Source organism: Symphalangus syndactylus, chromosome 23 (genome assembly GCF_028878055.3).
Source record: "Symphalangus syndactylus isolate Jambi chromosome 23, NHGRI_mSymSyn1-v2.1_pri, whole genome shotgun sequence".
Taxonomy (NCBI): Eukaryota; Metazoa; Chordata; class Mammalia; order Primates; family Hylobatidae; genus Symphalangus; species Symphalangus syndactylus.
The window spans coordinates 53,102,777-53,129,842 of NC_072445.2; the positions used below are offsets into that span (position 1 = coordinate 53,102,777).

The window sequence follows — 27,066 nt, forward strand, 5'->3', positions numbered from 1 at the left end:
GAGGGTAACTGATATAATTGTACCCATTGATATCCTTTCTATTTACTAAACAATGTAAAAGATAAAAGCAAAAGTGTCTTCAAAAGAAGACATACATGTGGCCAACGAAGCGTATTAAAAAGTGTTCATTATCACCAATGATTAGGGAAATGCAAATCAAAACCACAATGAGATACCATCTCACACCAGTCAGAATGGCTATTATTAAAAAGTCAAAAAATAACAGATTCTGGCAAAGTTGCAAAGAAAAGGGAACGCTTATACACTGTTGGTGAGAGTGTAAAGTAATTCAATCATTGTGGAAAGCAATGTGGCAATCTTTTAAAGAGCTAAAAACAGAACTGTTGTTTCACCCAGCCATCTCACTATTGGGTATATACCCAAAGAAATATAAGTTGTTTTACCATAAAGACATATGCACATATATATTCATTGCAGCACTATTCACAATAGGAAAGACATGGAATCAACCTAAATGTCCAATGATAGACTGGATGAAGAAAACGTGGTACATGTACACCATGGAATACTATGCAGCCATGAAAAACAACAAGATCATGTCCTTTGCAGGAACATGGATGGAACTGGAGGCCATTATTCTTAGAAAACGAACGCAGGAACAGAAAACCAGATACCATGTGTTCTCACTAATAAGTGAGAGCTAAATCATGGGAACCAATGGACAGAAAGAGGGGAACAACAGACACTGGGGCCTGTGGGAGGAGGAGGGAGAGGCTCAGGAAAAAAAAAAAAAAAGCTCCCAAGTACTATGTTTACTACCCGGGTAATGAAATAATCCATACATCAAACCCCTTAGTCATGTGTTTACCTGTATAACAAACCTGTGCATGTACCCCTGAACCTAAAATAAGTCAAAATATTTAAATTTTAAAAAACAAAAGTATCTGATAAAGAAGGTGATTTGCTTTTAATCATAGTATTTTTCAGTTAGTTAAAAATATTTTTTTGATTTCCCTTAATTCCAGATTGATTTTCTTTGGGGCTTAAATTCTTAAAAGAAAGGAAAAGTGTAGAAGTTGGGTACAGTGGCACATGCCTATAGTCTCAGCTACTCCAGAGGCTGAGGCAGGAGGATCACCTGAGCCCAGGAGTTTCAAGCTGTAGTGCACTGTTATGCCTCTGAATAGCCACTGCACTGCAGCCTGGGCAACATAGGGAGACCCTATCTCCAAGAAAAAGAGAGATAGAGAAGGAAAGAAAGAAAAAGGGAGGGAGAGAAAGAAGGAAGGAAGGAAAAAAAAGATGAGATATTTTGGGAATGTCATTCAAAGACAAGAATAGTTGCATTATTGATTTTGTCAGGTTTCACTGGAGCCCTGCAAGGCCTTGAGCTGAGGAATGGCCTGAGGAAGGCAGGGCTTGATAAGGACTGTCTTGCAGTGGAGAAAGAAGAGCCTGGGTGCTGTGAGATTATTGGGAAGGGTGTAAGGGCCCTGAGCCAGGGATATGATAAAACACAGAGAGACTTAGGAGATGCTTCAAAAGAAGAGTGAATTTTTGGACATTGTAGAAAAGAGAAGAGACTGAGCCGACTGAACAAATCTAAGCGTGGGTGACTGGAAAAATGGTATCACCATTTTTCTTTTTTTTTTTAATAGAAATGAGGTCTTGCTATGTTGCCCAGGCTGGTCTTGAACTCCTGGCCTCAAGTGATCCTCCCACCTCGGCTTCCCAAAGTGTTGGGCTTATAGCTATGAGCCACTGCCCCCAGCTGGTAATATGGTTTTAAGAAACTGTTTTGTTTACATTAGCATCCTCAGCGTGCGTCCTCTGTCATTTCTAAGGTGACGAGTGAGGTGTAGAGATTTAGATGCTTTGAGCTCATTATTTTTCTATGATGTAAGAGTTTCCTGCGGCGTATAAATGGTGGAAAAGAGAAGTTATATATGGCACAGAGCAATTGCTAGATGGAGTGTGCAATTTAGAACCCAGCTTCAAATGTGAAATCCAGAAGCACTCTTCTTTATTCAGTGGGTCTTTTTTTAATATCCTACGATGGGTCGTGCACTTGGCCAGGAGCTAGTGTAGTGCAAGCAAAAAAAGACATGGTCCCTGCCCTGGGACACCTAACAGCCTAGTAGGAGACAGATATTAAACAAATAATTATGCAAGTAAAAATGAAAAGTTCTAACTATGGCAAATGCTATGGAGGCTAAAGGCATGGGGCTGAGAGAACATATAAGAGGGTTTTGACAATTTGGGATATTAGAGAAGCTTTTTATCAGCAAGTAATGTTGTACAGAGAGTTGAAAAGAAGAATTCTTGCTACTGCAGAACTACCTTACCATGGCATGCCTTTTGCCAACTGCAGAAGTCATGAAAAATACTTTCTTCTCCTAACTCCAGGTTTCTCTCATCTGCCAACCCCTCCCTGCCCCACCACCCTCCCTCAGCACACACAAGTCATAATCATCGTTTGTTTTTCCCAAAGATTGCTGTACTGGTTTTTTGCATCCTCATATCACAATCTGATTGTTTTCACATGTTACATAATTTAAAACGTGGTTTTCAGTTAAGTCGCTCAACAATTTGCTCCCCATCAGTAGTTCTCAACTACTGCATTGAGACGTTCTCAACTACTCATTGAGTAGTTCTCAACTACTGCATATAGCCCATCTGTGGGCAGGAGGGAAGGATGAGAGGTAGTCTGGTAAAATAGTTTGAAAAATACTGCCCGAGAGGAGTTTTCTCCCATTTTCTAATAAGATGCTCACTTAGAAACGGGATTGCAGTTTTCTTTTAGATTTTCTCCTTCCCTTTTCTGTGACACTGCAGGGATGAACTCTTCCGACAAAGCCTGGCAAAACTGCGAGAGCAGCTGGTTAAAGCTAACACCTTGGTGAGGGAAGCAAATTTCCTGGCTGAGGAAATGAGCAAACTCACCGATTACCAAGTGACTCTTCAGATCCCTGCTGCAAACCTCAGTGCCAATAGGAAGGTAAGAATGTCCTTCAAGTGAGAGGGCAAGATGCACAATAGTAAATATTGTAAAACAGGATCTAAAACTGAAACCCCAGAAACATGCCTGAGGAATCCTGATATCAGCCAGAGATGTTTATTTTTTTCAAGACATTCTTTATATACCTCATTGGGTAAGAATGCCATTTAAATGATGTTCTTAGATATGTAATAAGCAGAATACACAAAATTGTAGTGGCTGAAGGACTTCCTAATTTATGTGCCTTCTTTAAAACAATAAAACTGGAAACATATATTTTGCCTGCTTTTTTTTGCATGTAAATGCCCATTTCTGAAATGGGGGAATACGTGTAGGCTATAGTACCTGGGGTTTTTTTGTTTGTTTGTTTGTTTTTAGACTGAGTCTTGCTCTGTTACCCAGGCTGGAGTGCAATGGCATGATCTCAGCTCACTGCAATCTCCACCTCCTGGGTTCAAGCAATTCTCCTACCCCAACCTCCCGAGTAGCTGGGATTACAGGCGCGCACTACCACACCTGGCTAATTTTTGTGTTTTTAGTAGAGACAGGGTTTTGCCATATTGGCCAGGCTAGTCTTGAACTCCTGGGTTCAGATGTTCCACCCACTCGGCCTCCCAAAGTGCTAGAATTACAGGCGTGAGCCACTCTGCCCAGCCTGCGATGGTACCTTTTTAAGAGTTAATTCTACAAGAAAGGAAGACTTTTCATGATACCTGACTTCAAATACCCAGCACTCTTTGCAAGCGTTTGGGAGTTTCCTGTCATTTCACCTTGAAGAATTTTTCCTGTAGGGAGAAACTTTGAAGAAAATTGTTTTTCATTTTTTTTGTTGTTGTTGTTTATCGGGGGAACCTGCCCGCAATATTTCAACGTAGGTTCTTTCTATTTTCCATAAGTGTCAGCCAGCTGAGAAATAAAGAGAGTACAAAAAGAGGAATTTTACAGCTGGGCCGCCAGGGGTGACATCACGTATCGGTAGGACCGTGATGCCCGCCTGAGCCTCAAAACCAGCAAGTTTTTATTGAGGGTTTCAAAAGGGGAGGGGGTGTAAGAACAGGGAGTAGGTACAAAGATCACATGCTTCAAAGGGCAAAAAGCAGAACTACTAATACCAGTCTAGCAAAGATAACATGCTTCAGAGGTAACAGGACAAGGGCAAAAGCAGAACCACTGATAAGGGTCTATGTTCAGTGGTGCGCATATTGTCTTGATAAACATCTTAAATAACAGAAAACAGGGTTCAAGAGCAGAGAACCGGTCTGACCACAAACTTACCAGGGTGGAGTTTTTCCCCACCCTAGTAAGCCTGAGGGTACTGCAGGAGACCAGGACGCATCTCAGTGCCTATCTCAACCGGGTAAGACGGACATTCCCAGAGCAGCCGTTTATAGACCTCCCCACAGGAATGCATTCCTTTCCCAGGGTATTAATATTAATATTTCTTGCTAGGACAAGAATTTAGCAATATATCTCCCACTTGCACATCTGTTTATAGGCTCTCTGCAAGAAGAAAAATGTGGCTCTTTTTGCCCAGCCCCGCAGGCAGTCAGACCTTATGGTTGTCTTCCCTTGTTCCCAAAAAATCGCTGTTATTCTGTTCTTTTTCAAGGTGCACTGATTTCATATTGTTCAAACACACGTTTTACAATCGATTTGTACAGTTAACACAATCATCACAGTGGTCCTGAGATGACGTACATCCTCAGCTTACGAAGATAATAGGATTAAGAGATTAAAGTAAAGACAGGCATAAGAAATTATAAAAGTATTATTTGGGAACTGATAAACGTTCATGAAATCTTCACAATTCATCTTCCTCTGCCGCGGTTCCAGCTGGTCCCTCCATTCGGGGTCCCTGACTTCCTGCAACAGTTGTTGTTTTTTGAGACAGAGTTTCACTCTTTGCCCAGGCTGGAGTGCAATGATGTGATCTTGGCTCACTACAACCTCCGCCTCCTGGGTTCAAGTGGTTCTCTTGCCTCAGCCTCCCAAGTGGCTGGGATTACAGGCATGCGCCACCACGCCCAGCTAATTTTGTATTTTTAGTAGAGGCAGGGTTTCACCATGTTGGTGAGGCTGGTCTCGAACTCCTGACCTCAGGTGATCCACCCACCTTGGCCTCCCAAAGTGCTGGGGTTACAGGCATGAGCCACCGTGCCCAGCCAGAAAATTGTTTTTCTATGACTCAGAAAAAAAGAAAAACTAAATTTAAAAAAAGTAAGTAAATTGTTTTTCATCCATACATTTTTTCTTCCAGCAAGCAAGCTAGAAAATGAGTCAGGGAGTATCTTATCAGTCTTACCGAGTTTTAGTCTTTTGACCTAGTAGTTCTCCTTTGGGAAATTTATTCTAAGCCCATAGTCATAGAAGTGTCCATAAAGATTTATTTACAAGGATGCTGATAGTGGACTTTATAATAGCAAAAACTTGAAACAGACACGATGTCAAACAATAGAATAATTAGTCAAATGTATAGTAGATCCAAATGCTATGGATACTGCTATGTTGCCATTAAAAAATCATGGTTATGGCTGGGCCTGGTGGCTCACGCCTGTAATCCTAGCACTTTGGCAGGCCAAGGTGGGCAGATTGCTTGAGTACAGGAGCTCAAGACCAGCCCAGGCAACGTAACAAAACCCCATCTATACAAAAAAATACAAAAAATAAAATAAAAAATAGTCATGGTGTCACATGCCTGTAGTCCCACCTACTTGGGAGGCTGAGGTGGGAGGATTGCTTGAGCCCAGGAGGTCAAGGCTGCAGTGCGCTAAGATCATACCACTTCACTGCAGCTTGGGTGATAGAGCAAGACTCTATCTCAAAAAAAAAAAAAAAATCATGCTTATGAAGAATATTTAACAATACAAGAAAAATGATCACAATATCAAAACTGGAGAGAGGATTGGGGTATGAAGTTATACTTTTGTTTGGTCTTGTGATAAAAATTAAAAAGTGTGCAGGAGTGTACATAGAAGATAGAAAATAAACCAGACTATCCTCCTAGGTAGTAGAATTTTATCTTCTTTTGTATGCATTTATGTGTTTTGCAAACTTACTGTGTTACTGTTGTATATATATTGCTTTAGCAATCGAAAAAGGAGTTATAACAGAGTTTGTTTTGTTTTTCTTCCTTATGCAGAGAGGTGCAATAGTGAGTGAACCAGCTATCCAAGTGAGGAGGAAAGGAAAGAGCACCCAAGTGTGGACCATTGAGAAGCTGGAGAATAAATTAATTGACATGAGAGACCTTTACCAAGAATGGAAGGAAAAAGTTCCCGAGGTAAAAGAGATAAAATGTAATGGAGATTTTGTTATGTTAAAAACAGAGAATATAAGCGATTTAGCAACACACACACACACACACACACGGAGATGTGCTCATGATACGTTAGACATTAGGAAAATAAAGTACAAGCGATTTTGAAAGAAGTGCTAAGTTGGATCAGTAATACAACACGTGATCCCCACACAGATGGGAACTAAATGAAGAAAACATATAGTAGATTCTTATTTGGCTTCATGTTTACTACATTTCAAGTGAAAAGAAGTAGAATGAAGTAAATTTATGCCATTTTATCGGTGCTGTGAAAAATCAGCTTGGCTGGAGCCAGTGTGGATTTTGCATTCATTAATGTGTGTTCACGCACCCCTAGCTGTGATTGTGGCCGGGTAGATTACTAAGAGTAATTTAAGCTTGCATAATCCATTTTTTGGACATTAGCAGTGGAAAAGAAGACTTGGCAAAGAGATGAGGCAAAACAAAGGGGATGAAATGAAAAAGCTGCAAGTGAGGTGGATAAGGAAGACAAGGCAGCTACTGAAGAGGAATCCTCTGCACAGGCATCACTTAGCTCCCCAGCAAACCATGGCCCCTCCCATGGGCTAATTCTTTTTTTTTTTTTTTTTTTTAATGGAGACAGAGTCTCGCTCTGTCACTCAGGCTGGAGTGGTGTGATCTCGGCTCACTGAAACCTCTGTCTCCTGGGTTCAAACGATTCTCATGCCTCAGCCTCCTGAGTAGGTGGGACCACAGGCGTGCGCCACCACGCCCAGCTAATTTAGTTTTTATTTATGTGACATTATAATTTTACTTCCTGTTTAAATGGATAGATTCTTTAAATTTTTTTTCAAATGCTAGTTTTAAATAATATTATTTAAATTGATGTTGTGTTTCTTATTCGTCCACTCACTGGCTCCTCCTACTGCTCAGGCAAAGAGACTCTACGGGAAACGAGGTGACCCTTTCTATGAAGCCCAAGAGAATCACAACCTCATCGGGGTGGCGAATGTATTCTTGGAATGCCTCTTCTGTGATGTGAAGCTTCAGTATGCAGTCCCTATCATCAGCCAGCAGGGGGAGGTAAGCACAGGCCAGCCTTGGAGAACGATGGTGGTTCAAGTTTTTTGTTTTGTTTTATTTTGTTTTTCATTCTATTTAAGCTATGTTCTTGAGGTGGATCAAGAAACTAAGGCAAATAGTCAAGATCTGCATTCTTTTTTCTCTACTAATAATCGATATTAGAAGCTTTGAGAATTAAGTCATAGTTTTTTTTTTTTTTTTTGAGACAGAGTCTCGCTCTGTCGCCCAGGCTGGAGTGCAGTGGTGCGATCTCGGCTCACTGCAAGCTCCGCCTTCCGGGTTCACGCCATTCTCCTGCCTCAGCCTCCCGAGTAGCTGGGACTACAGGCACCCGCCACCATACCCGGCTAATTTTTTGTATTCTTAGTAGAGACGGAGTTTCACCGTGTTAGCCAGGATGGTCTTCATCTCCTGACCTTGTGATCCACCTGCCTCGGCTTCCCAAAGTGCTGGGATTACGGGCGTGAGCCACTGTGCCTGGCCCAAGTCATAGTCTTAAAAGATTATTATAACATTTAGTATTTGGAGGTCACAAGTTTTTTCTTTGTTTTAATCAAACGGGAAATATTTTGGAAACCATATTCAGCTCTGTGCCCCATATCGCTCTCTCTTTTTAAAGGTAATCTCATGCCTTTGCAATATACTCTAGTTCCTTCCTGGCCCCTAAATGGTCTTTATAAGATACAACTCGGGAGGATTATTTTGCAATCCAAAGTACTCAAACACAACAGGCTTCAATGACTCATTGTTACCCTCCTTTTAAACTCTGGTATTTCAGCTATTTAGATATAGTGGCCTAGGTAGGCATAACATATTTCAGAAAATGTACCTTGAACTACCGGGTTATTTCTTTTGATTCTTAGAGCAGGTGAAGAATAAGATGCCATTCTGCCCAAAGTGAAGCTGTGATATAGACCCGGGTTCCCAGTTGTGGGGTGTAAGTGCACAGCCCACCCTCCACTGTGGAAACACCCCATGGACATTCTGCTCCAGAGGACCAGTGCCTAACAGTGCTTTTTCCCATGGGAAAAATGGGCACTGTTAGGAGTCTGAAACCAGCCTGGTCAACATTCTGAGACCCCATCTCTAAAAAAGAAATTTAAAAATTGACCAGACATGGGCAGGGCACAGTGGTTCACGCCTGTAATCCCTGCACTTTGGGAGGCCGAAGCGGGCAGATCACAAGGGCAGGAGTTCAAGACCAGCCTGGCCAATATGGTGAAACCCTGTCTCTACTAAAAATACAAAAAAAAATTAGCCAGACTTGGTGGTGGGCACCTGTAGTCCCAGCTACTCAGGAGGCTGAGGCAGGAGAATCACTTGAACCCGGGAGGCGGAGGTTGCAGTGAGCCGAGATCGCACCACTACATTCCAACCTGGGTGACGGAGTGAGATTCTGTCTCAAAAAAAAAAAATAAAAAAAAATTAACCAGGTGTGGTGATGAGCACCTATAGTCCCAGCTACTCAGGAGGATCACCAAAGCCCGGGTAGGTCTAAGCTGCAGTGAGCCATGATCATACCAATGCACCACACCCTGGACAACAGAGCGAGACCCTGTCTCAGAAAGAAAAAGAGCACAATTAACATGGCAGAGTGATTCAGTGGCTGAGTCCCTAGTTCAGGACTTCTTAATTTGGAGTCTGTGGTGTGCTTTGAGTATTCCATGAATCCCCCTGAAATTATATTAAAATCAATTAGATTATTGAAAAGCATTAAAAAAAAAAGCTTAAGAATAACCATCTTCTGATTTCTTTTATTTCCTTTCTTCCCTCATCTTACTACTTCCTCTGTATTTGTCTTCTCAGATGTCATCACGTAATTTCTTTTAGGTCTTTGGTGCCAGTGCCAATTGCTGTGTGGAAGTTGGATCTGATCTACCTTTAAAAATAACCGTCCCTATTTAGGATGACAGCAGCACTACCAGAACATGTGTCATCTGGTACACATGTGTAATGACAGCCACAGTCATTACAACCTGAAACTGTGTTATGAAAGATAATTAAGACAATTAAAGCACTCCAAGAATGCAAATTTCAGAATAATCCTTTTCCTCTAATTTGATTCTGTGCAGCCAGCTTTAAGAGAAACACGGTTAAACTGGCTCCTATCCAGAGAGCCACCATGATAGAAAATTTAAAATCTTTTAATGAAAAAGTTTTAAAATAACTCTCCTCATATTTGTGTGGCTTTCAATATGCTGTTCCTCCTGGATTAAATCTAATGGCACTGCTTTATGGAGCCCTCCTTCATCCTGCTCCCAGCCCCGGTCTGAGTTACACACCCATTCTCTACTCTCAAGAGAATAAAAGCTGCGCGAGCCCAGGAACCTTGTCAGTTTGGTTTGCTATTGGATGCACAGCGCATAGCACAGTTCCTGGCACAGTTAGTTCTTGGTAAATATTTGTTAGTGGATAAGTTTATCCCGTAACAGCTCTCACATGTATCTATTATAGCAACTAGTCTATGCTGTTATTAGTGAGTTTTGTTGCTGCTGCTGTTGTTGTTTTTGTTGTTGTTTGAAACCGAGTCTCACTGTGTTGCCCAGGTTAGAGCGCAGTCGTGCGATCTCGGCTGACTGCAACCTCTGCCTCCTGAGTTCAAGCAGTTCTGCCACAGCCTCCCAAGTAGCTGGGACTACAGGTGTGACCCACCATGCCTGGCTAATTTTTTTTTGTGTGTATTTTTAATAGCGACAGGGTTTCATCATGTTGGCCAGGCTGGTCTTGAACTCCTAACCTCAAGTGATCCACCCGCCTCGGCCTCCCAAACTGCTGTGATTACAGGCTTGAGCCACCACGCCTGGCCTGTTAGTGAGTTACTTCTCTGTCTTGCCTCCCTTGATTGTGAGTTCCCTGATGGCAGAACCTGTGTTTTTATTTTGGTATTTCGTGAGCTAGCTGTTTGGTCAAATGAATAAGTGAATGAAGCATTTCACTTACTAAATATTTAAAAACATGGATGTGTTAAATATTAAATATTTAAAAACGTGTTAAAAAACATGGATAGCCAGGCACGTTGGCTCACGCCTATGATCCCAGCACTTTGGGAGGCTGAGGTGGGCAGATCACGAGGTCAGTAGTTCGAGACCAGCCTGGCCAATACGGTGAAAGCCCGTCTTTACTAAAAATACAAAAATTGGCCGGACATGGTGGCTCATGCTTGTAATCCCAGCACTTTGGGAGGCCGAGGAGGGTGGATCATGAGGTCAGGAGTTCGAGACCAGCCTGGCCAACACAGTGAAACCCCGTCTCTACTAAAAATACAAAAATTAGCTGGGCATGGTGGCAGGCACCTGTAATCCCAGCTACTTGGGAGGCTGAGGCAGGAGAACCGCTTGAACCCAGGAGGCGGAGGTTGCAGTGAGCCAAGATCACGGCACTGCACTCCAGGCTGGGCAACAGAGCTAGACATCATCTCAAAAAAAAAAATTAGCCGGGCGTGGTGACACGCGCCTGTAATCCCAACTACTCAGAAGGCTGAGGCAGGAGAATCGTTTGAACCCAGGAGGCGGAGGTTACAGCAAGCTGAGATCATGCCACTGCACTCCACCCTGGATGATAGAGCAATACTCCATCTTGGAAAAAAAAAAAAACATGGATACTAGATGTCTCCAAGTAAAATGTGAGAGCTACCTTTAAGCTATTCCTGGGGTGTCCTGTGGAAGGATACGTTTGAGGATGACTCCAGAAGGCAAGTTGCAGGGATGCAAATTTGGCTCACACTAAGGCAGGACGATCACAGGGGCAAGTGGTGGAATGGACTGCTCTGGTAGTAGCAGGGTTCCCGTTGCCAAAGATGACCAGACAGCAGCTGCAGAGCCCCTCTCCAGGTTCACTGTAGAAGGCACGTCTGTCTTGGGTCGAGGTTGCCCATAGGATGTCTGTTCACTCTAAGGTGCTCTGGTTCCTTGACCCAGGTTGCAGGGCGTCTCCATGTGGAAGTGATGCGTGTTACAGGAGCTGTTCCAGAGCGTGTGGTGGAGGATGACTCTTCGGAGAATTCCAGTGAAAGTGGGAGCCTTGAAGTCGTAGACAGCAGTGGGGAAATCATTCACCGAGTCAAAAAGCTGACATGTCGGGTGAGAGGACAGTGATGGGAGGCTCATATAAATGACGTTTTTCATGCAAAACCATTTTACAAAAAATCTTATGAGAGTTTTTCATCCAGGGTAGTAAAAGTTGAATTTTGTAACAGCAGATACAATGGTGGACAGTACTTTGTTTTCAGAAATATAGTACACTTTCTGATGACAGTTGCATCAAATTTCAAAAGTATCTATGTATTTGACATGCAAGAAGTGTATGTTGCTTAGTGAATTATGTTTTTCTATTAAAGGCTGTATCTCAGTCATTAGGAAGCTTTTGCAGGAATGTGTGTATTTGTTGCCAAGTTTATATACTATAGTTACAGAACTGTGGTACAGATTTCATTCTTGATACAACCCTTAGTGTCACGGTGTCAGATATAATATTTTCAGATGTCAAATGGATGAGTGATTTATTTCATTGCTTACTCTTAAATTTGAGGTAGCTGAAATAAAAGAATGTTTAGTGTTTATTGGAGTTTTATTTGTATTGTTTATCTCTTCAGGTAAAAATTAAAGAAGCAACGGGGCTGCCCTTAAACCTCTCAAATTTCGTCTTCTGTCAGTACACATTCTGGGACCAGTGTGAGTCTACGGTGGCTGCCCCGGTGGTGGACCCTGAGGTGCCTTCACCACAGTCCAAGGACGCCCAGTACACAGTGACCTTCTCCCACTGTAAGGTACAAATGCCGTTACCAAATGAGCTGTGTAGGAAGCAGCAGAAATTGGTGCAGTTCAACGATCAGTTGTCCCCACGAGCATTTGTTTTAAGTATAATATGTTTATTAGATGTTTTAACCTCAAAAATGTACCTCATTACAAATGCAAATAGTTTAGAAATATTTAAAATAAAATCTAAAAGATCTCTACCAACAGTCTTGTTCCCCAAAGATAGAAACCACCAATGACAGGTTGCTACATATTTCATTAAACTACTTTCTATGCTCTACATCTTTTATATGTGTGTCATAACATATGTACATACAACCTTTTACATCATGCACACATAAGTTCTTTAAAAATGCTATACAAAAGTGGGATCATATTATACATACTTCAGAATTTGCACATCTTAACATGTAAGTTGCTGTACATCTGATTCTTATGAATATAGCATTACATTCTAATGTATCATATGAGTGATATGATATGTTTCATATAGATTTTCTCATAAGTCATATGAGAAAATATAAAAAAGGAAAGGTGGCTTTGTGGTGAATGTGGTTGGATCTCCTTTGAGACATCATATACTCTTCCTGGCTTTCACAGGGACTGCTGACAAGTCATTTCTGAAAGACCAGCTCCATCCTCTCTGTAGTTTTGTTTTTCCTTAGAAAACACAGATACTCAAGACCCCTTCTTTTGCAAATCATGCTTATTCTTTCTGGTTCTACACTTAGAAAACTAATCCATATCACCACCTATAAAATTTCACATAGGTAAAGGCTATCAAGTTTTTCTTTTTCTGAAAACAAATAACCTACATTTATCTGTATTCAACTAGTCTGTTCCTCAGAATCTTTGTTAATCATTTTTATTGTTGTTCTCTGAATATTCTTTTAAACATTCCCCATCTTTCTTTGAACCCACAAAGCTGCTTGTTTAGAAAGATGAAATCTGAATTTTAAGTGTGTCCTGGTTAACAGCTGTTTTAATAAATGCTAGTCCCAGAGCTTCTGGGTTCTTGTGATCTTAGAGTTTTTTGGATCTCTTGTGATCTTGGAGTTTTTTCATCTCTAAAATGTATAGATTGTCATGAAGTTTCTTTTTCTTCTTAAATTCTGGGTCTATCTTCAAATAAAATAGACTAAAAAGCAGATACTATATGGTTAAATAAATATAGCACAGCTGTTTCTGCAAATTAGAGTCACAAGCGATGTCTTCACCTGAGATTCCACTGAGAGACTAATGGAAAGAAAATTAGCTTGGCTCGTTGCCTACTTCATTTTTCTGGGTGATTTGCCACCCATCTCAGTCAGTTCAGTATTCATTTCCTCACAATCATCTGTTTGGGTTTGTTTTCATTTTTAAAGACGATGTCTCACTCTGTTGCCTAGGCTGGAATGCAGTGGCACAATCACAGCTTACTGCAGCCTTGAACTCCTGGGTTCAAGTAATCCTCCTGCCTCAGCCTCCTGAGTAGCTGGGACTACAGGCATGCACCACCACACCCAGCTAGTTTTTATTTTGTAGAGACAGGATCTCATTTTGTTGTCCAGGCTGGTCAGTGTCTCCTAGGCTCCAGCTATCCTCCTGCCTTGGCCTCCCGACATGCTGGGATTACAGACGTGAGTCACCATGCCCAGTCTATCTGTGTTTTAGAAAGAGGAAATAGGGTAGGAAAGCTTAAGACCAAGAGCATAAAGTCGTGAAGATAACCATATAAAATTTAATTCTGTTATTATTCTCCTAAGCCATGGCAAGGAACAGTTCATTGAGTTAGTCTATGCCGGCTGAAAATCAGAGTGGTCCTGTGGAACTGAGAATGAACCAAGTGTAAGACAGTGTAGATTCAGCTCTGCAGCTAACAAACCGTATGACTTTGGACAATTTGCTTTCTTCATTTTCTTTATTGATATAAGAAACGGGTTGAGGCCGGGCATGGTGGCTCACGCCTGTAATCCCAGCACTTTGTGAGGCCAAGGCAGGTGGTTCACGAGGTCAGGAGATCGAGACCATCGTAGCTAACACGGTGAAACCCCGTCTCTACTAAAAATACAAAAAATTAGCTGGGCGCGGTGGCGGGCACCTGTAGTCCCAGCTACTCGGGAGGCTGAGGCAGGAGAATGGTGTGAACCTGAGAGGTGGAGCTTGGAGTGAGCGGAGATTGCGCCACTGCATTCCAGCCTGGGCGACAGAGCAAGACTCTGTCTCAAGGGAAAAAAAAAAAAGAAACGGATTGAGTTAAATTACCTCCCAATTTTCCTTCCAGATCTAACATTCTGTGGTTCTTTATGGTTTTCTGTAAAACAGAAGAGATGGATTTAAGGTCAAGATCAGGCTAATATACTCTAAAATAAATATAACAGTTGAAAGGTCAAAAGGAAATTTCACAGACTCCTATAATTCTTGTGCTTTCCCCCACTTATCCCAGGACTATGTGGTGAATGTAACAGAAGAATTTCTGGAGTTCATTTCAGATGGAGCACTGGCCATTGAAGTGTGGGGCCACCGGTGTGCTGGAAATGGCAGCTCCATCTGGGAGGTCGATTCTCTTCACGCTAAGACAAGAACACTGCATGACAGGTTTGTACTTGGCTGTGAGCTTTAGATACAAGGTCGAGACTAGGACTTGAGCAGAGTCTCTGAACCTACTCTGGCCTAGGAGGCTGCTTATAAAAAAAAAAAAATCATTTAAAAAAAAAAAAAAGAAGAATGGCCAGGTGCGGTGGCTCATGCCTGTAATCCAGCACTTTGGGAGGCCGAGGTGGACGGATCATGAGGTCAGGAGTTCGAGACCAGCCTGACCAACATAGTGAAACCCCATCTCTACTAAAAATACAAAAATTAGCCAGGTATGGTGGCACGCACCTGTAATCCCAGCTACTCATGAGGCTGAGGCAGGAGAATCTCTTGAACCCGGGAGGTGGAGGTTTCAGTGAGCCAAGATCTTGCCACTGCACTCCATCCTGGGCAACAGAGTGAGACTCCGTCTCAAAAAAAAAGAGAAAAGAATACAGGTTTTGAACTCTGGGACTGCTGCCATTATTTTTGACAAGTTATTTAACTTCTCTGAGCCTATTTCCTCCTTTGTAAAATGAGAATGATGAAAGAAACTACCAAGCACCAAAGAAATTCAATGGGGAATGGTATATCCTATCAGCAAATGAGACTGAAACAACTACATCTCTATGTGGAGGAAAATCACACTTGTTCTTTACTTCACACCATATACAAAAATTAATTTGAGATGAATCATACATAACCTTAAATCAAAAGCTTAAACTATAATGCCTACAGAAGAACACAGGATTTTGAGATATTCACATATTCTCAGAAAGGCCACAGAAAGTGCTATGGAAGAAAAAATTGTTTAAGTTGGACTTAATTAAAATTAAAAGCATGTGCTCATCAAAAGACCACTACGAAAATGAATACACTAGCCGCAATCTGGGGGAGGACTGGCAGTTTCTTATCAAGTTGATCATTTGCCTCTTTTATGACCCAAGAATCCCACTCATAGGTATTTACCCAGGATAAATGAAAACGTGAAGTCCACAAATAGAATTGTATGCAATTCTTTTTTTTTTTGAGATGTAGTCTTGCTCTGTCTCCCAGGCTGGAGTGTGCAGTGGTGCGATCTTAGCTCACTGTAACCTCCACCTCCTGGGTTCAAGTGATTCTCCTGCCTCAGCCTCCTGAGTAGCTGGGCTTACAGGCGTGTGCTACCATGCCTGGATAATTTTTTTTATTTTGTGTTTTTAGTAGAGACAGAGTTTCACCATGTTGGCCAGGCTGGTCTCGAACTCCTGACCTCAGGTGGTCCACCCGCCTTGGCCTTCCAAAGTGCTGGAATTACAAGCGTGAGCCACCACACCCAGCCTATACGATGTCCATGGCAGTGTTATTCATGGTATCCCCAAATTGCAAATAACCCAAATATCCTTCAGTGAGTGAATGGGGATAAATTGGTATTATTCATAAATAAAGTATTACTCTGCATTAAAAAAGAAAAAAACTGTTTATATCCATATGGATGAATCACAGAAACATTATGCTGAATGAAAGAAGCCAGACACAAGAATACATATGTGTGATTCCATTTATTTGGAGTTCTAGAACAGGCAAAACTAATCTCTGAGAGTTACACAGTTGCTACGGGAGTGTGGGGATTGATTGGGAATGGGTATGAGCAAACTTTCTGAGGTGATAGGGCAGGTTACACTCATGTGCATTTCTCAAAACTCATCGAGCTCTATACTCAAGATGTGGACATTTCAGTCTACCTCAGTAAAATAAATAAAAAGAAACAATATGACAGGGTGGTTTTGAGAGTTAAATAAGGAAGTAACTTATACGAGATAGATGGCACAGTGCCTAGCACATAGTAAGTGCTCAGTGAATCGTGGCTTATTACTATTACTAACAGTATCCCTGGACGATGACGCTCTTGCTTGTTGGAATGTGTTTCTGCAGGTGGAATGAAGTAACGCGAAGAATAGAAATGTGGATCTCCATATTAGAATTGAATGAGTTAGGGGAGTATGCTGCAGTGGAACTTCATCAGGCAAAAGATGTCAACACAGGAGGCATCTTTCAGCTTAGACAGGTACTGAGTTTGTTTTGGTTTTGTTTTTTTTTTTTTTTTTTTTTTGAGACGGAGTCTCGCTCTTTCACCCAGGCTGGAGTGCAGTGGCGCGATCTCGGCTCACTGCAGGCTCCGCCCCCCGGGGTTCACGCCATTCTCCTGCCTCAGCCTCCCGCGTAGCTGGGACTACAGGCGCCCGCCACCTCGCCCGGCTAATTTTTTGTATTTTTTAGTAGAGACGGGGTTTCACCGTGTTAGCCAGGATGGTCTCGATCTCCTGACCTCGTGATCCGCCTGCCTCGGCCTCCCAAAGTGCTGGGATTACAGGCGTGAGCCACCGCACCCGGCCTTGTTTTGGTTTTTTTTTTTTAATGTTTTCTCTCTGTTCCACTCTTACACATTGTTTCTGGGGATTTTCTAACATTTGTATCTTTGTTCTCTAATCCTTTTCCCCTTCTTTATCCTGTTCCTCTTCATTATCATTCCTGGCACCCATACCCCTCCCCACCCTCTTCAGGGTCATTCCCGTAGAGTGCAAGTCACAGTGAAACCTGTGCAGCATTCAGGGACACTGCCGCTTATGGTTGAAGCCATCCTGTCAGTATCCATCGGCTGTGTAACTGCCAGGTCCACCAAACTCCAGAGAGGGCTGGACAGTTACCAGGTAAGACAAGCAGACTTGAAATAGAATTTAACAAAGCTTGATTAATGCAGAAATAAAGCACTTAATGATGTCCAATGGGGACCTCTTTGCGAATATAACAGAACTCCTTGCCTTAACCGTAGATCTTCCCCCAGTTCACATTTCCATCCATCGCCTTTTTTCTAGCTTTAAAATCTGTTTGCTTAGTGTCGATTAATAATAATTTTATTTATAAACACATCCTAATGCTATAGTAGTCATTCATTTTAGGCAGATTTTATTTTATGTCTGGCCCAAAATATGTTGTATCCTTGGCATTACTGCCTGACCTGATCCACTTTTTGGGTTTTTTTTGTGTTGTTTTTTTTTAAAGATAGGATTTTGCTTTGTTGCCCAGGTTGGAGTACAGTGGTGTGATCATGGCTTACTGCAGCCTTGACCTCCTGGGCTCAAACAGTCCTCCCACCTTAGCTTCCCAAGTAGCTGGGACTACAAGCACACATCACCACGCCCAGCTGATTCTTTTATTTTTTGTAGAGAAGGGTGTGTCATTCTGTTGCCCACACTGGTCTCAAATTTCTGGACTCAAGTGATCCTCCTGCCTCAGCCTCCCAAAGTGCAGGGATTGCAGGCATGAGCCACCGCGCCTGGCCACTTTTATTTATAGCGTAAAATTATTTTCATACACTGTCATAATAAACCAGCTCTTTGAAAGCTTTACTTCTTTTTTTGTTAAAATTTATCCTTATGATCATTTTTGTTCATTAAATCTTCATTACCTAAGCATTATATTCTCATTTTAAAAATAAAAAGATGAAAACCTCTAAGAATTGATCATATTATCAGTCAGAACTATTCAGTACTCCATGAAAAGAATCTCTAAAATTAGGAACTTGGCCAGGCGCGGTTACTCATGCCTATAATCCCAGCACTTTGGGAGGCTGAGGTGGGAGGATCACTTGAGCCCAGGAATTCAAGACCAGCCTGACCAACATGGTGAAACCCCATCTCTACTAAAAATACAGAAAATTAGCCAGGTGTCGTGGCGCATGACTGTTGTCTCAGCTATTCAGGAGGCTGAGGCATGACAATCATTTGAACCCAGGAGGCAGAGGCTGCAAGTGAGCCAAGATCACGCCACTGCACTACGGCCTGGGTGACAGAGGAAGACTGTCTCAAAAAAAATAAAATTAGGATCTTGTCCCCCAGTAGCCTAAAAAAAAATGCATGTGCTTCATTGAGTCCCCAGTTTACTACCAGATATGAATTAGGAACTGGGAAGAATCACTGTTAAATCTGCCTCCCTCACCGCCATATGTGATTGGGAGCACTCTCCCTATCGTGCCGAGGAGAAAACATTTCTCTGTGGAGTCTGAGTCTAAGCCCAGCCAATCGTGAGGATGTTTTCTCTTCTATTTTAGTTTCCTTTTGGCTTCCTGGCTTTCAGGCAAAGTCTATTCTGAAAGCTGAAAGTCAGTTTACAGACTATTGAACTTCAAGGCAGTAATAGCTTTGTCAGACGCTGCCTTCCCTCTTCAAGCCCAAAATCTGTCCACACTTCAGAGTATGAGTGTAGGTGCAAGGACAGGGCTGCTGTGGTTTGGTAGGCTTCTCCACCAGACTTCTCCTTGTGTGTGTGCATCCCGTGGAGCAGGAAATGGGATTGTGGGTATTCTCATAGCAGTTCAGTCCTTCACTTAGCCATCAACTTCTACGTGGCTGCACGGTTGAAAGAGAACACTAGACTTGGAGTCAGGAGACCTGGGTTCTGAAGTCTAGTTGACCTTCACTAAATGGTTATCTTGGCTGGATAATTTAAACTTCGAGTTCCCCTTTTCTCCAAAATGATGAAGTAGACTTAATGATCCTCTGAGGTCCCTGTCCACAATAAAATTTTGTGGCTTAATAAATCTCTGGTGTTCAATAAAAACATTGGCTGTGTGCTCCAAACTGTGACCTGCAGTATAAGTATATGGGTCATCAACTAACTGAATGTTCTCATTTGAGGAACATTCCAAGGATCAACTATTTGCTGCTTTTTTTTTTTTTGAGTCTCACTCTGTCGCCTAGGCTGGAGTGCAGTGGTGCAATCTTGGCTCACTGTAACCTCTGCCTCCTGGGTTCAAGCGATTCTCCTGCCTCAGTCTCCAGAGTAGCTGGGATTACAGGCGCCTGCCAACGTGCCTGTCTAATTTTTGTAATTTTAATAGAGATAGGGGTTTCATCATGTTGGCCAGGCTGGCCTTCAACTCCTGATCTCATGATCCACCCGCCTCGGCCTTCCAAAGTGCTGGGATTACAGGCGTGAGCCACCGCGCTCAGTACGTTTTTTTGAGACAGAATCTCTCTGTCACCCAGGCTGGAGTGCAGTGGCACGATCTCGGCTCACTGCATCCTCCACCTCCCTGGTTCAAGCGATTCTCCTGCCTCAGCCTCCCAAGTAGCTGGGATTACAGGCCCGCACCACCATGCCCAGCTAATTTTTGTATTTTTAGTAGAGACGGGTTTCACCATGTTGGCCAGGCTGGTCTGGCATTCCTCACCTCAAATGATCCGCCTGCCTGGTCCTCCCAAAGTACTGGGATTACGCGTGTGAGCCACCACACCTAGCAACTATTCACATTTTTTTAAAAACAGCTCTACCTCTGAGTTAAAACTGATTTTTGTCAAATTGTAAACTTTAAAATATTAGCCTTTCCCCAGTGCCATGTGCTCTTTAAGAGCATAGTGCTTAAAATTTGAACTGTTTAAAGGCTTTTTTTTTTTCTTTGCTGCCATGTTCCAGGTCACATCTGTTAAGGGTTTTTGTTGTTGACACAGTGTTTTAGAATTATTCTGATGCAAAAAAAAAAAAAAAAAAAAAAAAGAATTATTCTCATGCAGTAGCTGAAACCAATGCAGAATATGCTGATTTTGCAACAATTTTACGTTATGAATGCTTAGGCCAGTTTTCAGTTAATAGAACTACCTCCGTAGTTTAAAAAGTTATGATAAATTAGAGCCATTTGTTCTTTTACATTAATAGGAAGCATTAGTTCAAGATAAATTACTTCAGGATTAGGAATAGGATTACATTTAATAAGTTAGTCATATAACTGATAATGGTGGTTACCAAACTAAAAAAAAAAAAAAAGCAGTTCATTCTGAAGTGTATATGAAAATAATTTTGACTATATTCTTAAAGCACTTTTTAGTCATAAATGTAAATTAAGGGATTCTAGGTTCTCGTTTCTAAGGAAAATTTTTTTCAACCAAGACCCTTTTGTTTTCAACGTGATTACTTTGTTTTGCCAAATGTTTTTGCAAAAATTGTTACTTTATTTATTTATTTTACAACGTTCCCCTGTGTTTGGGACAGTTATGATTCTTTCAAGTGATTGTTACGGTCAGTAGAGAGTACTGACCAATCCTTATATTCCAAATAGTATGCTGTTGCTTTTATTTCAACAGTGTAGTACATACCCTTGTATGTATATAGCCTGAGGTTGCCCCAGCTTTCCCCTGGGATGATTGCATCAGGGAAGACGGCTGAGGTTGGAGACCTCAGACATGGCTTACAGTTCTGACCTGCCATTATCTGTGTGGTCCTAAGGTTAAATCATTTCATCCTTTAAGGCTTAGTTGCCTCATTGCTCAAACTGAGACTGGGCAAGAGAATCTTCCCTGTAGTTTTGCCATTCTGTCTTCCTAAGCCTATCTCAAATCTCAGTCAAATAGTCTACCCCAAAATACATATCAGCTGTCTGTATGACAGTGGTGTAAGGCCTGTCGCAATTATGTTGGTTCCTATCTCCAGCTAAGAGATTTCTTATTTTTATTTTATTTTATTTTTTTGGAGACAAGATCTTGCTCTGTTGCCCAGGCTGAGGTGGAGTGGTGTAATCAGAACTAACTGCAGCCTCCATCTCCTCCGCTCAAGTGATCCTCCCACTTTAGTCTCCCAAGTAGCTGGGAATACAGGTGCATACTACCAAATCCATCTAATTTTTAAAAATTTTTTGTACTGATGGGTTCTTGCTATGTTGCCCAGGCGGATCTTGAACTTCTAGCTTCAAGAGATCCTCCTGCCTCAGCCTCCCAAAGTGTTGGGATTACAGGCATGAGCCCAGCCAAGTTTTTATGTTTCAGTGACTCTTTATGTAAAAATTCTTTATAGACAAGTGAATTAAATCCATTTTACCTTTTTTGAGATTCAATTTAGTGTTTTATTTTGCTTATGTTGTGTGAGCTGTCCATTTTAATGTGTGTTAAGCTTAAATAATTATTTTCCCTGTATGCGGTTTGAAAAACAAAATGCTTGTCCTTTGTGTTTATTTTTTCCTACCAGAGAGATGATGAGGATGGTGATGATATGGATAGTTATCAGGTATTGCTACTGCTGTCAATCCTGTGGCATGGGGCACAGCTACTGCTAATTGCCAGCATTCGCAAAGCAGAGGCCAGGGAGGAGGAAGGAGGGCCCTAGAGCGAGAATATGCAGTTTTTCACTTGCTTTTGATTTGCTTTATATGTATTCAAACACAATACTATTTCTATAGATGCCTTGTCAGTTCAAAATTTATAACTAAATATTGCCTTTTTGCTATGCTATCTCGATTTACTGGCTTATTGCTAAGCAAGATCATTATCACTGTATTAAAATGGATGATCTGGAGACTGATTTGAGTAATAATAAAACTCCTGTCTCCCACAAATTAATTAACTAATTAATTAATTTTTTAAAATGATCTCAAAATATTGCAGTTATCCATCCGTAATCTTTTAGATAGACTCTTATCTTTCTCATGCTAAAGTGCATCCTGCTCCTTACATCCAAGAGCTAATATTGTTGTAATATGCCATTTTACTTTACAAGACTTTTGCTGAATAGGAAAATTGGAGACATTTTATGCACATAATTGTGTTTTGTTTAGCCAGCTTTCTTCCCTCATTTGGGTCACACTTAGTTCTCCATAACCTATAGAATTTAAATCTCAGCTTTTTATGGTTGGAAATCTAGAAAAAATATATAGATGTGCAAATTGAGATTGTACCTAGTCAGCACTGACTGGCCTGATATCATGGAGTGTGAGGTTATGTAGAAATGGTCAAAGCAGCAAACCAAGATGAAGCTTTCTGGGTTTGGTTCCCAGTCCTTTTACGGATTCTCCACACACATCTTCAAAGGATGTTTTCCCAGTGTGCCTTCCTACATGTAAAATGTGGGTACAGTGGCTGGGCGCGGTGGCTCACGCCTGTAATCCCAGCACTTTGGGAGGCCGAGGTGGGTGGATCACGAGGTCAGGAGTTCGAGACCAGCCTGGCCAACATGGTGAAACCCCATCTCTACTAAATACAAAACCCCGTCTCTACTAATACAAAAATTAGCTGGGCGTGGTGGCACGCGCCTGTAATCCCAGCTACTCGGGAGGCTGAGGCAGGAGAATCGCTTAAACCTGGGAGGCAGAGGTTGCAGTGAGCCGAGATTGTGCCACTGCACTCCAGCCTGGGCAACAAGAGCGAAACTCTGTCTCGGGGAAAAAAAAAAATGTGGGTACACTGTAAAGTTTCAGAGGTCCAAGGTATCTGTTCTCGATGTAACATCTTAAGTCTTAAACTAGAATTAGGCAAGTCAAAGAGCATTTTTAATAGAATTGATGGATTTTCTTTCCCTACTCATAATTCCACGAAGAAAAACCTTTAAGGGAAATATCAGTGTCCCCTTGAATCTCAGCAATGCCATTGACTAACGTCCTGCGGCTGTTTGTGCGCTTCCTGGCACGTTTTTCACAGTGCAGTCCAGTGGCTGCCTAGGGGATTTCTTAAAAGCATGGCTGACTGCATGTTGGGTTTGCATGGGAGATTTTTGGTTAGCCTCATGGTGGTGGTTGGAAGTAAAATGTTTGTGGCAAGTTTGAAAAGTTCTCTGCTGACCTACTCTTTGCATTTCAGAAAATCTGTGTTATCAGACCACTGAACTATGAGCTATGAAAATGCCTGTCATTTTCCATTCCATTTGTTGTTACTTGGTTTGGGCTCTGTTCATGCTGTCCTTCTGTTTGAGATCACAAATCCTGCAATGAATAGCTACGATTTAAATATACATACACTCATCGTAAAAAAAATCTGACAGCTGGTATAGTTTGAGCTTGTCTTGCTTTTAAGTATAATTATCCTTTTGGAGATCCAGGGGCTCCGATTTCTGGGTAACAGCATCCTTGATCAACATGCAGTGTTACTGAGGCCTCTGTGCTTTCTTGCATATTAATCACACAGCGATGTTCAATAGCTTTTCCTAATGAAAAATTTCCTGGTTGATTTAAACATCTTTTAAAAAAAGAAAGAAAGAAAGAAATCGTTGTCTGTGCAGTCTACAGGAAAATATTTTCCCTCCCTGATGTTAGGAAGAAGACTTAAACTGCGTAAGGGAGAGGTGGTCAGATGCACTCATTAAACGACGAGAATACTTGGATGAACAGATAAAAAAAGTCAGCAATAAAACAGGTATGTGAGATCAAACTCCTTTTTGGGGAGTAGCTTTTTCACTTTTACACAATGGCAGTAGGTCGTTTTCTTCCCCTAACTGGACAGTAGTATCTTATTTTTGTTGTTGTTGTTGTTGTTTTAAGACAGGGTCTCACTCTGTCACCCAAGCTGGGGTGCAGTGGCAGGATCATATCTCACTGCAGCCTCTAACTCCTGGCCTCAAGAGATCCTCCTACCTCAGCCTCCTGAGTAGCTGAGACTACAGGCACAAGCTACCACACCCAGCTAATTTTTAAATGTTTTGTAGATGCCCAGCCTGTTGCCCAGGCTGGTCTCAAACTCCCAGACTCAAGTGATCCTCCCACTTCAGCCTCCCAAACTGCTGGAATTGCAGGTGTTAGCCACTGCACCCAGCCTGTTTAGTTTTGTGAACTTGTAACAATTACAGACATTAGTCAATCATCATATACATTGTTGGTTTAAAAAGCCTCCAAATTTGAAAGTAAGTTTTCATAAAACTCAGAGTTATCTCATAAAACTGTGACATTAAATGTCAAATTCAAATTTCGTTTTGATGAACACAAGTGTGATCAATACAGGCACCAGGTCCTAGGACATAGAGCAGCTGAAGGGTCACTTCTGAAACCAAACCACTTAGCAGGTCAGCACCTATCCACTGTTGGGCCATTGCCATGCACTCCGCTGGTTCAGGATGGCCCCTGCAACTCCATTCACTGCCACCCAGCTCCAAGCGTGCAGCTTGCTTATGCTAGCAGTGGCCACTTGGATTCTAGAGTAGAAATATGCACTTAAAATCCTTAGTCTCTCATCCAGACATCATGGTCCACTCACGGTGGTTGGTTCTGCAGCAAAGAACACACACATCATGCATGTTAATCAATTTCATGTAGAAGCTAGCAGAAAGTCTCCCTCAGGAAAACATCTTGGCTGAACATGTGATGTCGCCTTGTGTGTGTGTGCTCAGGCTGCTAATGAAAACTCACTTTGACTGTACCCAGGGAGCCCCAGAGCTGAATTATGAATAAGAGGATTTCAAAGTATATCAGATAAAATCCCTTTCATGATAAGCCTCGAGGAAAATGAAGGTGATTTTACAGAGTAAGGTGTATGGTGGGTTTTTTATTTTTTTATTTTTATTTTTGAGATGGAGTCTCCCTCTGTCGCCCAGGCTGGAGTGCAGTGGCATGATCTTGGCTCACTGCAACCTCCTCCTCCCGGGTTCAAGCAATTCTCCTGCCTCAGCCTCCTGAGTAGCTGGGACTACAGGCGCCCACCACCACGCCCGGCTAATTTTTGTATTTTTAGTGGAGACAGGGTTTTACCATATTGGTCAGGCTGGTTTTGAACTCCTGACCTCAGAAGATCTGCCCACCTCGGCCTCCCAAAGTGCTGGGGTTATAGCCGTGAGCCACCGTGCCCAGCCTGTGGTGTTTTTTAATCCTGTCTTTGTAACATCATGTATAGTTCTATAAAGCAGTGTCACATACGTATTTGATTTGATCCTTCCAGCAAGTACATGAAGTACACACGACTTCTTTTATCCCTGTTTGACAGGTTAGGGAGACTCATCTGTTGGATAACTTCCCCAAATTACAGAACCAGTAAAATAACCTAAATCTCGTAATTGCTGTTCCAATGCTCTTTCTGCTATTTCTGGCTTACGGTTCCTTAAATTGGTGTCGCAGCCCCTCTCAGCTCCCTATACATGCTCTTGCTTGAACTTCAAAGACTCAAATCCATTTTAGGGACATAGTGGATGTTTAAGCCACTTACAGATAGCACTGAATGAAATCTGTTTATTGTTTTTGTTTGCTTGTTTTTTGAGACAGGGTCTCTTGTCTGTTGCCCAGGCTTTAGTATAGTAACGTGATGAGAGCTCACTGTAGCCCTGAACTCCCAGGCTCAACTGATCTTCCCACCTCAGCTGCCTGAGTATCTGGGACTACAGGCATGCGTGCCACCACCCTGCCCAACTATTCTTTTTTTTTTTTTTTTGGTAGAGATGGGGTCTCACTATGTTGCCCAGGCCGATATCTGTTCCTTGTAAATTGAGAAGTCATACTTTCTCTCTTGTTGGCATCGATCCCCTCATTTTTTTCTGCAGAGAAAACAGAGGACGATGTGGAGCGGGAAGCCCAGCTTGTGGAGCAGTGGGTAGGGCTGACTGAGGAAAGGAATGCTGTGCTGGTGCCGGCCCCAGGCAGTGGGATTCCTGGGGCACCTGCTGACTGGTAAGGCTGCCCTCCCTTCTGTGCAGACCTGGGGAGATGGTACAGGTCGCCTGTGGCAAGAGCCATGCAAGAGACTTTCCAGGATTGTCACAGAAAATGCCAACCAGCTGAACTGCTTAGGGAATGTCCACTCATCTCTAGTGCTTCCATCCCTTTTTTCCTTCCCCACTGAAGCCAACTTTCTCCCACAGGAAGCCAGAGAGCATTGATTACCTGGCCAGGAATCACATACCACAATCCTCTATTCCTCTGCATAAGCAACTTGGACATTGTTCCCTGATCTCCAGAAACTCTTTTATCTTGGCTGGAAAGTATTTGAAGAGGGCAGAAAATATAGTATTGGAGCTATTTTTTTGGTAGTATTGTGAGAATTAAAGATAATGTATATAAAATACCTTATATATGATAATATTATCTTGTATATTATAATGTGTATAAAATACCTTTCATACCCATTCGTTAAATCCTAGCTACTGCTGCTTATTCTCATTCTCATTTTTATTATTATATATCCAGGGCATTTAAGAGAAATCAGATTCCTTTTGATCACAGAATGTACATGCCCAGATAGTCTTTTTTGAACAGGCATAGAAACATTAGTGACAATACCTGCATCTCTAATGATAAATGGAAAAGTAATCAGTTTCATGGTCTGTTTTCTGAAACTAGAAACTCTGAATCTGCAGGCACATAATTTATAACCTGATGTTTCTCCCTGCAATTCTTGCTGTTGTGCTGGAATCCTGTAGGTCTCTTGCAGTAATTCTGCCAGCCACTTCTTATAGACAGCCTACTCACCCTAATCTTGTTCTGGCCCTCAAAGCCCTCTCTAGACAGTTCATCTCCTTACTTCAGTCTCTCTCGTGTAAAGTGTTTTCAAACCTCAGATCATCTTGAGTGTAACATGTAGGCCTGGATGTCATCCCTAGTTATTTTGATTCAGAAGAGAAAGGAAGGACCCACGACTCTTCTTATTTTTTTAAATAAGAATTTGCATTTCTAAAGGGACTCTTTACTTGAAGAGGCCTCTGAGGCCGTTCTGATGCAGCTGGGC

At 42.0% G+C, this 27,066-nt stretch overlaps 1 protein-coding gene across 7 annotated transcripts in view; it reads left to right on the top strand.

Moving 5' to 3' along the window:
* KIF13A (kinesin family member 13A) overlaps positions 1-27,066 on the top strand; it is a 244,840-nt gene that overhangs the window by 187,847 nt on the left and 29,927 nt on the right. For 4 of the 7 annotated variants that reach the window (XR_008654282.2, XM_063632214.1, XM_055264083.2 and 1 more), the window contains exons 18-28: positions 2,797-2,959; positions 6,099-6,239; positions 7,170-7,319; positions 11,237-11,398; positions 11,911-12,084; positions 14,499-14,650; positions 16,541-16,673; positions 17,170-17,316; positions 21,623-21,661; positions 23,679-23,778; positions 25,886-26,012. Coding sequence is in view for 6 of the 7 variants with exons in the window: in XM_063632214.1 (XP_063488284.1) it covers positions 2,797-2,959; positions 6,099-6,239; positions 7,170-7,319; positions 11,237-11,398; positions 11,911-12,084; positions 14,499-14,650; positions 16,541-16,673; positions 17,170-17,316; positions 21,623-21,661; positions 23,679-23,778; positions 25,886-26,012 (1,488 nt within the window). In the remaining variant the exon portion in view is untranslated. The remainder of the gene's footprint in view (positions 1-2,796; positions 2,960-6,098; positions 6,240-7,169; positions 7,320-11,236; positions 11,399-11,910; positions 12,085-14,498; positions 14,651-16,540; positions 16,674-17,169; positions 17,317-21,622; positions 21,662-23,678; positions 23,779-25,885; positions 26,013-27,066) is intronic. The other 3 variants (XM_055264088.2, XM_063632215.1, XM_055264086.2) reach the window with 1 other exon arrangement.